Consider the following 11809-nt stretch of genomic DNA (forward strand, 5'->3'; position numbering starts at 1 on the left):
GAATTAACAGTTAAAACACACAAACAAGACACCACTCTTCACTAATGTGCGGTTGCAGGCCAATAGAAAAGCAGGGTCTCGACAAAAATAGTGCCTTATGCTAATGCCAACCAGCTATTTGTCTTCTTTTGTCCAAAGAAAACAGACAAATAATCCCAGTAATCATGTAATGTTAGCACAGAAGTTGTGATCAGGTGAGCCAAAATAGCCCTTATCCATGCCTAGTTTGCATTCTTACTCAAGCATAAAAGCTGCACAGGGGGAAAGTGTCTAACACACACACACACACAGTCTCTTTCTCAAAGACATACAAGGACAATAACACACAGAGCTTCAAATTGCTCCAAAACCTACTGTTGCTCATTTTCTGTGAAGTGAAGATCCAGTTTCAGCTGGAAGTCCACCTCGCTCAGGGCTTCCTCCACCTTCAAAACATTAGAACAGTAGTATTGTTAATGTCTCAACATGATCGTACAAATGCAACATGGATCGGAGAAGAATAAAGAATGAAACCATCATCCCATATGTCCTTAACATGTCAAGCACTGCTACAAGGATGCATCCTGTTTTCTGACAGGAAGTGCTCAGGATTGCATGGAAATCAATCAAAGTAATTAGGGCTGTTAATGACTAATGATTTGAACTCCAATGCTCACTGACTTATCTCCTCATTTGGTGTTTTCATTTTCATTTATTGATATGTTCAATACAATAAGAGGTTGTTAATTCAACAGTCCCTCAATCAACCTTAGCGATGGTCTATGTGCAGTCATATCATCGTGCAGAAATAAGTATTTGTCAGGGATCCTGAGCACACTGCCGCTGTTCTCTTGTTCATTAATGAGTGTCTCGCTGCATATTATCCCTTACATGTTGCATGGCTATGAAGGTTATGAACTGAATCAATAAAGAGGACGTCTGATCCCAAGTGACAAACAAGGATATAATGAACATTTAAATGCATGAAAATACTGCATAGAGCCTCATGCAATGCTGATTTTGTTCTTTTCAACAACATGTTTATGTTCTCCGTGTGATCTACAAACTGTATTCATGCATTTCTTAAACTCTGACGTAGGTTGAACAGAACTGCTCTCATGTTCAAAGAGCCATAGAATACTGTGGATGCTGATGGAAATACGATATTTGAATTTGAAAGAATGAAAAGGTGCGAGCAAACTACAAAGGCAGTGGCGTCTTTGAAGATTGGATATGCAGCATTGCTGATTATAATAAAGGTTATTCACAGTTCTTTCTCGTAACATCCACAGACACATACTGTACGGCAGACATAGGGAATCAGTTATGTTGGTAATTGATGTTCTGATTGATTGAGCATATACATACGGGTGTACACAGGGGAAATGGGGCGGCTATTTCTGTCTGTGCTATCTGTGGCTGTGAGCGGCAGATAACCTCCGGAAGGTTAATGAGCGGCGAGCCTTCGGGAGAGCTTACAGCTGAAATCTGATATGCCCTGAATCTCCTCTGTCTCCACACCTCCAGATCCACGTCCATGTTTAATGAAATATTCTAAAATTAGGAGCCAGGCAGACAGAATATTCTCATTCTGAGTGAGGCAGGGATGTTTCCACAGACATCCGACTGCAGAGATATGTCAGAGAGTGGCTGAGAGATGGTGCCACATGTCAATGTGTGAGCTATGCCTATCATATGGATGATTAGCTTTGTGCAGGGGCCATTTTATCTCCTCAGCTCGGGCGGTGTCTAATCGCTGTCACCGCTGATCAATTCGAGCTCCGGTGGCTCCTGACAACAAAAACAGGCGGAGTGGATTTTCAGGTCGCGCCCACGGTGAAAACGTAAAGGACAGGACATCAATAACTGTCTGGCAGGTTTACACGCCTGATCATTTAGACGCAACACAGGGGCAACGGGGGCCATTTACATGTGTCCGTCAATTAAATCACATCAAATCCAAGTTGTTAAACTCAATGATCCTCATAACGTTTCAGTGTCTAGATCAGTTAGGGCTTTAAAAAAATGAACTTGACAGCTACGAATCAGGGTTATGTATGGTTGGTCTTCATGGCCAGCTCAAGTCCTGTTTTTAACGCGCGAGTCAAGAAGCGGATCCTTGTTAATGTGGCACAGTTTTAAATATCCTACAAGAATGAGCCACGACAGATGGTTTGAGGTCCAAACACAGTTATTGAAATCTAGTCAGGTGTCCATTCAGATGTATCGCCAATATATGCCGAATTTCTAGAGAACAGGCAAAAGAAAACCCAAATATTTGCTTTTTTCCATCCACTATTGTTGAATTATTAGCAGTTTTTAACTTTTTTTGTAGACTGTTCATTGCGGCCAACAATTGCATTATTTAATGTGCAGCAGTTGAAACTCAATCAAGGATAAACAATGTAAACTGGATTAAATTATGATAGTTTGTTTTATGAATTAATGATGGTATTGGTACACCAGATTTCATGGATCAATTAGGAAAGTGCTTTTGTTTTTCGCTGTTTTTTCCGTCTTGTCAGTGGAGCAGAAGCTTCAGTGGACGTTGAAGCCTCAAACTTCATAATTTATAAAAAAATCGGTGTCCTTTACACAAACAATGTCACGTTTTGTAGTGTAAGTTTCTAAGACTGCTTCCCTTTAAGGATATCTTTCAGGCTGTAGGGTTTCACTAATCACCAAATGATTATCTATATTTGCTTCAGTTGCTGCACTTTTAATAAGAGAGGGTCTTTGCCGTGTTTGTGAAACAATCAATAGTTCTGAGTCTGGGAGTCAGGCTCTGATCCCCTGGCAGAGGTTTGAAAGATGAATCTTACGGGTTTCAAGATGATGAATGGGATGGAAAAAGAGAAAAAACATATTCCTGCTACACTCTTTTGTGTATTCAGTTTTTTCTGGTAACCCTGTTTTTTTCAGACTTCTGAGAAGACTAAAATCGGTCAATGGAAAAACACTCTTGGGTCGAACATCGCACAGTAAAACTCAACAAAGTGGGTGCAAGTGTACAGCAGAGTAATGCAATTCAGTACATTGACTTACAAGTATTCTACTTAAGTACAAGTTTGCCATACCCTTTTCTTAGTATTGCAATTTGTGCTACTTTAAATTTCTACTACACGTCATTTTGAAGGTTAATATTGTACTTTTTAAACCCCTATATTTGACTTCTTAGATTAGATATTAAGATCATCATATTAATGATATGTGCCTCCATTAATCCCTAAACTCGATTACTTGAATTTCTAACATAAGATTCCTCGCCGTGTCTTCTTCTGATTTGTATTCATAGGTTGTGACACACTGTCTCTGAACGTAGCCAAGTGTTAACAATCTGGATCTGTGGGAATGCAGAAAGCTGTTTCTCTGGCAATACTGATCGCAGTCATAACGGCTATTTTTAGCATGTCATACACACACATAGAGCACCGTGTGTGTGTGCATGCTTCGATCGAGCTTTTTCTTGCAAAGACCAATTACTGACCAGCTATTGTTGTGAGGACCTTTTGGTTCTAGATTTGATTTGAGGATCAGTTTCAGGTTATGTTAAGGCAAATGCTTTGCTTTTAGGCACGTATCTCCTATGGTTTTGTGTGCGTGTGTGTGTGTGTGTGTGTGTGTGTGTGTGTGTGTGTGTGTGTGTGTGTGTGTGTGTGTGTGTGTGTGTGTGTGTGTGTGTGTGTGTGTGTGTGTGTGTGTGTGTGTGTGTGTGTGTGATGTTGATCCATCATTACTGAACAGGTGCTGTTTGTATAGTGTGTACACCTTGAGCTCGCTGAATCTCTCCTCTCCCTTGACGTGTGTGTGTGTGTGTGTGTGTGTGTGTGTGTGTGTGTGTGTGTGTGTGTGTGTGTGTGTGTGTGTGTGTGTGTGTGTGTGTGTGTGTGTGTGTGTGTGTGTGTGTGTGTGTGTGTGTGTGTGTGTGTACAGAAAATGTCACCAGCATGACTCACCCGTTCTCCGTCTAACAGCAGGTGGACTTTGAAGATCATACAGTCGTTCACTGTAATCTCCTCGTTCCTGTAAAGGATCTGAAATATCCGGCTGAACACGGTGCCGTCGTAAACCCCCGCCGAGCTGAAGCTGCATTCTCCTGATGAAAACAACAACAACAACATGCTATCAACTATCAACGCAAACAGATACAGTATCAATAATGCACTGCAGCAGCTTTTACACTGCAATTAATACACATTTCAAAACCCCATTTCCAATTAGAGTCTCATTTGGTTGTGAGTTTGTACCAAGATTAAAAAATGCACAAAGGGGTTTTACAATTGTTTGACCTGACATTTGCGAATGTTTACTGGGATTGGTGAGGGATCTGAGTGTTTGTATTCAGATATTGGAACAGCTGCTAAGATTTCAGCACATGTTTATTAGTATTACAGAATTAGCTGGATTTGCTGTAAATCTCAATTCATTTATAAGCTTTTTAACTACCCAAGTTTTTAATTCCACAGGTACGAAGCGTTGCCCAATTAGTATAGTTTAATTTGGCTAGTGTGAAATCTGTCAATCAATATTAGAGCGGACCCAACAACTGGATCAGGACCACCTGAAAAGGGGGGGCGGGGGGGTGTTGGTACGATTTGAAGTGGATTCGCATGGGGTTAGTTTGTGAGGTGAAATCAACTATATAATTTAATGATAACAGTCTGAGATTTGAGCATGATTTCAAAACCTAAACTACTAAGCGTGGGTTTTTCCATAATGTAGGTCAACAGTCAACATCCTGTTTCCAGTCAACAGCCTTAATTTACAAAAGATCTTTGAAGAAACAGAAATAAACACATGAGAAGTTTGCTGCAGAAGCTTGTGACTCATCGCAATTCGATTTCCTCGTTTCGGTCCTGATAATGCAGGATGACAATTGCCAAAACTGTCCAATCAATGGGGGACCTGGCAGTCTGTTTCACTACAGTGTAAAGCCTCTTGGGTCGTTTGTAAAAAGGCAGTTTAAACAGGAACCAGAGAAGAAATAACAAACAATAATGTGTCCTTTTTCACTTGTTCCAGACCAAATAAGTGAAAACCTTCCTAAACACTTAGTGGTAAGACACCATAGCACCATGCATAGGATATAACAGCACATATTCGTCCATACAGAATTAACAAAGATCTTTCTCATCTATTCTAACTGTTTCATGTTTTGTAGTAGCCTTAGTGTAAAACAGGTTTTGAATAAGAATTGCATTTGATGATACTTAATAATTATATTTAAATATTACCTACATATTTATTAAATAAAAGGTAAGAATAGCAAGTAAAAACAACCTGAAAAGCCAAACATCTTTTACTGAAGATTTGTACAGTAATAAGATGCAAATGTAATCTTAAATCAAATCTACGATGCAATGGTAAGTCAAATGTACTTACAAAAACTGACATTTGACAGCAAAGTTTACTTGAGTGCCTTTAGTAACAAAGACTTCTTAACTGTAACTGGGAGGCGTGTGGTGCAGTGGGTTGTGCGTTGGTGTTTGGATCAGGGGGTCACAGGTTCAAACCCCACTGCAGTCAGCATGTCGTTGTGTCCCTGGGCAAGACACAATTGCTCCTGTGGGGATTGCCCACAGTATTGAGTATGTAAGTCGCTTTGGATAAAAGCGACTAACAAGTGACATGTAATGTAAGTAGATGCTACTTGAAATATACGTTGTTAAATTTACTTAGGCTACCTGAGTGCAATTTGTTACCTAGATTTCCCTAAGTCAATCTTACTCCCCATTGTTATCAGTGTACATCTATCTGCTTATGAATGGTCAAACCTATGCATTTCAAAGTCAAAGAAACCTTGAACAAATATGAAGAAGCAGCTACAGTAGGGTTAACTTAGGTCACATTTACACAGAGACGAAACGGGTTGTATCTGCTACAGTTCTCTATCGTATGGACGGTTCGTTCACACGAGGCCGTAACGGAACCGTGGAAATGGAGCCCTCAAACGATAACGGCTCCCAAGGTGGGTAGATCTGCGGACGAAACGCTCTGGGGGGCCAAACGGCTCCGTGTGTACGCCCTATACCAGGGGTCGGCAACCCCTGGCACGCGTGCCAGCATTGGCATGCGGCACCGTAACCAGTGGCACACTAGGAATAAGTGGAATAAGTGTGCAAAATATTTAAATTGTATTTTCGGATCCTGAACGAGACCGCCGCCAGAGCGCGTCTCCCCATTACCTGCAGAAGGAAGCCATGCACGCAGCGCAGCCCCGCTCTCTTTAACTCCAGGCGACTTTCTGCCGCTTTCCTCCGTGGTGCAGGGCTGATCGTTTCACCACGGAGGAAAGCACTTCACAAATTGCAGTACCCATAAGGAACTGTACAAATGCTGCAGTTTTTGCGTGGCTGTGTCTTTAGTTGAAAGCCCAGTGGCGATCTGCTCATCTCTCATTGAAATAATATGCTACAAAGGGGCGGACTGGCCATCTGTGTGTTGAACTTTCCTGTCGGCTCCCAGACCGTAGTCGAGGAGGGCAGAAGCAACAAGCTTTAGGTTCAATAACCCACTTTAGCTTAAATGACTGGAGAGAGGCGAGCTCTTCTTGGGAGGCTGTTGCATTTATTTATCTGTTCTTCTGTTTCACAAAATACATCACAGACCTCTGTTTTTTCTGCTGCCTCGTTTCACTTCCAGAAACATACACACGCTCGCTCACTCTCGCTCTACCATCCACACACACACATGCACACGCCACACCCCTCTCTCTCTCTCTCTTAAAGGGACAGCGATCTCATCTCACTCTGCATGACCCTAATATCATAACATGTGTGTTCTGGAGAATCACAGAACGGACGATCGTCCTTATTATTATGCCGTTTAAACCAATTATTTAAATGTGTTTGTTAAATTCGGCATCATGTAAGTTGTGCTGACAGGTCCACACACTACTTCCCCGCAGCGAGGCTCCCCCCGCCCTCCTGTTGATAGTTCACGAGCGTCAAGCTCCTCAACGACCCCCCCCCGTTGATAATTCTCGATCGTTGGCACGCTGATAAAAACATTTTTTTTTAATGGCACTTCATATCAAAAAGGTTGCCGACCCCTGCCCTATACGATCATTTCCTGATAGCGATGACGCCATAGCCCCGCCTCTCCCCACCTCTGCTGCTCACCCCCGCATCACCCGCGTCATTGCTGATGTGTTTCGCCAACAACAACAACAATGGAGGATCACAGGGTTGCGTTCGTGCTCCAGACGCTACTGACCATGCTACAGATGTTAGTGCAACATCTACAGCTCCTCTACCACAACCATCAGCAACAAGTGGACATGGAGAACTACATGAACTACATGTTGCTAAATCCACCGCGGAGAATAAACAGAAGGGCAACCATGGCAACCATGCTCGTGGGGGTCTTCTTCGGTGCTTTTGGTGTATTTTGTGTCGGAAGTACAGCGCCACTTAGAGGCTAGGCATATGTACTACAGCGCCTCCAGCGGGTCGAGTGGTCTCGTGTGGACGGACACGTTTCTTGAGCCGATTCCGTGTGGACGGAAGACTTTTTTGATATCGACTAAGGCTGCTTTTACACGGGAACGTTTGCGTTTATGCACAGTATGCATTTTCAAAAAAGTCTTCCGTTCACATGCTTTCGTTTCATTTAACGTGTCTGTTCAAACGAGACCGCTGGAAACGCTGTAGTACATATGGCGGGACTGTAAGTGGCGCTGTACTTCCACACGAGACCGCTCGAAAGCGCTGGACACGCTGTAGTACATATGCCGGGACTGTAAGTGGCGCTGTAACTTACGCCACAAAATACACCAAAAGCAGCGAAGAAGATCCCGGAGCAGCCCGGAGCAATGTTGCCATGGCTACCCTTCTGTTTATGCCCCGTGGTGGATTTAGCAACATGTAGTTCATGTAATTCTCCATGTCCACTTGTTGCTGATGGTTGTGGTAGAGGAGCTGTAGATTTTGCACTAACATCTGTAGCATGGTCAGTAGCAGTAGCACTAGCAGTAGCTACTGACAGTAGCTACTGCTAGTGCTACAGCAGTGAGCAGCAGAGGCGGGGAGAGGTGGGGCTATCGTTATTTTTTCAGGAAATATTCGTATAGAGGCGATTACACAGACTCGTTTGACCCCCCAGAGAGTTTCGTTTGCAAATCTATCCACCTTGGGACCCGTTATCGTTTGTGGGGTCCGTTTGTTACGGCCTCGTGTAAATAATAGGGCTATACGCAAGAGAAACTATGCAGATACAAGCCGTTTCGTTCTTGTGTAAATGTGGCCTAAGGTTCGTTTTCGTTTTTTCGTCTCCGTGTAAACGTGGCCTTAGTTTAGCTAGGCTATAGAAGCAAGGGGGAATCAGATACATGTTTTAAATGTTTAACAACGGCCATGTCCCAGTACTATAGTTTCCGACATAGTGTCTGTTTGCTCATTGCTACTGACACATTGCCCCCCGCTGTGATCAGTGAGAGGTCTCTGAGACCCCCTGCTGAGTGTGTGCTCTTTCCAGAGACGTTCTTACTCTCTCCACAGGCCTCCCCCTGATAATGCTGTCACTCCTCGCAGCATCAAGCTTCCCTGGGTATCGGGGGGATGTGTGGGAGCGTGACTGATGTCAAAGACTTGTCGTATGTGTGACAGAGGCAGTGTAATCCCTTAGGGTCTGTATTGTGTCTGTGTTTGTGCTGTTCCTCTCAAAATTGGATGAATGTGACTCTTTTTATTACTTTAGATTATTACATTACGTGTTGTTTAGCTTTTATTTTAGCGTCCCACTTACACTTACATATACATTAGACATGCCTACAGGAGGAATTGGGGATATTGTGTTTTATGTTTTTTCTTGCATGTAAATGTTTCCATTGGACTCCTTTGTTTACTTCCTGAACATAATGACATCCAGTAGAGACACTACATACTGATAGACACCTGAACATCAGCAGGAGAGGACTCTTTAAAGTAGAGACACTACATACTGATATACACCTGAACATCAGCAGGAGAGGACTCTTTAAAGTAGAGACACTACATACTGATATACACCTGAACATCAGCAGGAGAGGACTCTTTAAAGTAGAGACACTACACACTGATATACACCAGAACATCAGCAGGAGAGGACTCTTTAAAGTAGAGACACTACATACTGATATACACCTGAACATCAGCAGGAGAGGACTCTTTAAAGTAGAGACACTACATACTGATATACACCTGAACATCAGCAGGAGAGGACTCTTTAAAGTAGAGACACTACACACTGATATACACCTGAACATCAGCAGGAGAGGACTCTTTAAAGTAGAGACACTACACACTGATATACACCTGAACATCAGCAGGAGAGGACTCTTTAAAGTAGAGACACTACATACTGATATACACCTGAACATCAGCAGGAGAGGACTCTTTAAAGTAGAGACACTACATACTGATATACACCTGAACATCAGCAGGAGAGGACTCTTTAAAGTAGAGACACTACACTGATATACACCTGAACATCAGGAGGAGAGGACTCTTTAAAGTAGAGACACTACATACTGATATACACCTGAACATCAGCAGGGGAGGACTCTTTAAAGTAGAGACACTACATACTGATATACACCTGAACATCAGCAGGAGAGGACTCTTTAAAGTAGAGACACTACATACTGATATACACCTGAACATCAGCAGGGGAGGACTCTTTAAAGTAGAGACACTACATACTGATATACACCTGAACTTCAGCAGGGGAGGACTCTTTAAAGGACAGGTTTGATACAGTTACTTTAGATTGGCACAAATACTGTTAACACTCGTGCATATTTCCATTAGGTCTCGGCACAGAGCTGCATCTGATAATTTACTATTTACCTCTGGGCTTTAAGACTCAAAGGATGGTTTCACTGGGGATTGAACCCAGGACCTTCTGCGTGTAAAGCAGACGTGATAACCACTACACTATGAAACCTCTGCCTCTCCTTTCTTATCAGATGTCCCGTTGTGTTTGTTTGGGTTCTTACTCACTGTCTACAGATATATGAGATAGGTAGATTAGGGATGTGAACAGAGCAGGAATTACCATAAGTGATTGACCTGTGAAGGACTGGTTATTTTCCCCAAAGGACCCTACATGCCCTCTCTGTGCTGGGTGGCCCTTCAGTTTGGCTGAAGTGACTAAATCAATGAAGTGTAGCTGCTGGAGTTGCCCTTGCTGCTTTCACACGCAGTATCCTGTTCTTCTTTTGAATGGCAGTTTGTTTTACGGGATTGATTATGTACCGAGCGAGCAGAAGCGATAAGACCTTCAGATAAGAAAGCTGCTCTGCTGAGATCACAGCTTTGACATTGATACCAATTATGTTTGCACACAAGGAGAAAACAGCACCTGAACAATGTAATGCAAGAGCCATACACTAAGGTCTACTTTTGTATCACTAAAATGTTAGGTACAGTTGAGACAGGAAGGATTTCATTCTTATTTTTTAGATGAAATGTTTGCGTTGCATTTCATTGAATGTGTTTTCCTATGTTTGGAATATAAAGCCTTGCAATGGGATGATGGTAAATGGTAATAGTAGAAAAGAGTCATTTAGTAATCTAAACTTTGGTAACCTAATTCAGGAAGGAAATGCTTTGTTTTGTTTCTTTTATTTTTGTTTTAATTTGTCTCATTGTTTCCCTCCTGGAATAGTTTTTCCAAAAAATACATTTGTTGTTTTTCTGGGAAAACTCTCAAAGCATCCTGATACATGATTTTAGGCAGAAATAAACATTTGCTTCAGTTACCAGCAACTCTCTGAAGATTCCTATAATTTCACTATAACAGCATGTGTCTATTCGCGCTGATCTTTGTGAATTGGATTGTTTTTGAAAGGCAGCTCATTTGCCTAGAAAGAGTGCACCAAGTGTGTGCCTCATTTAAAGCACAGGAGCACTGAGATGATATTTGGACAATCAGTTCAGTTAGGGTTTCTGATCAAAAGTTGTGTTCAATGGCATTAAAACGAGAAAACCGCTGCTGAAGGTTAATCCATAGGTTAATCCAATGTGTCTGTGTCACTTTGAAATGATTACTGATAATCCATCATTCCATTTTTATGTCAATAACGGAGTATTTTTATTAGCTGCTAATGTTAGCCACCAGAGGGTATCGCAGCTTCCGGTTCCGGGGCATGCTGGCTACGCATCACTCATTCACCAATGGGTAATGTTTAGATGGATTTTAGGAACTTCCCCTCGATTCTATTGGCTCTAATGGTTCAAAAGAGGTGTCAATCATCAAAATCGAACGAGGGGGCCAGAGATATGGAAAATGCACCCAAATGACCCCAGAAGTGGGTTTTTTCTAAATCTCTCTAAAAAGGTCAAATGTCACTTGTTTTGCATCAATCTTGATACAGGGTACTTATTATATGTTATAGTTTGGATTCCTAAAGCTTTTAGTCTCCGATCCCATCATTCAAGGGTGGTTTTGACTATAATGCGGCTTTCACACCAGCGCTTTTCCCTTTCTAGCTCCGAGCGAGAGCTTTTCTGGTTCAGCTCCCGTTTCCCTTTTCAGCTCCCGCTCTGTTCACACTGCCCAGAGCTGCCGCTGCTGCGTCATGACGTCACAGTTTACGTCGCTGATTTTCTCCCACAACAACAACGGGCCGGGGACTGCGTCGGGTCGATGATCGTGTTGCTTTTAATCATATGAAGCCAGATTAAATTAAATAACGACTTCTCCAACCTTATACTTTTCTCCAGAGTGCCGTGGTTCATTGTTTATTAATGTGTTTCAGCGGCATTTAGCGACCGCTGCAGTGCTGACTGCTCTTCCACGGTAGTTTATTCTCCCGTTAGCTCCGGGTTAGCTCACACGGCTCTAAAGT

General features: G+C 42.5%; 1 protein-coding gene and 1 non-coding gene across 2 annotated transcripts in view; both read right to left on the reverse strand.

Annotated features, from left to right (window-relative positions):
- The window catches only part of fam135b (family with sequence similarity 135 member B), a 63971-nt gene that overhangs the window by 30052 nt on the left and 22110 nt on the right, over positions 1–11809 (reverse strand). Inside the window, exons 4-5 of the mRNA XM_034131181.1 lie at positions 3936–4075; positions 355–425 (exon numbers count right to left, since the gene is read on the reverse strand). Of these exons, the coding sequence (XP_033987072.1) occupies positions 355–425; positions 3936–4075 (211 nt within the window). The remainder of the gene's footprint in view (positions 1–354; positions 426–3935; positions 4076–11809) is intronic.
- Positions 9831–9903, reverse strand: trnav-uac. The gene has a single exon. It is a non-coding gene; the product is annotated as a tRNA-Val (tRNA).

This window comes from Trematomus bernacchii, unplaced genomic scaffold (assembly GCF_902827165.1).
Source record: "Trematomus bernacchii unplaced genomic scaffold, fTreBer1.1, whole genome shotgun sequence".
NCBI classification, from domain to species: domain Eukaryota; kingdom Metazoa; phylum Chordata; class Actinopteri; order Perciformes; family Nototheniidae; genus Trematomus; species Trematomus bernacchii.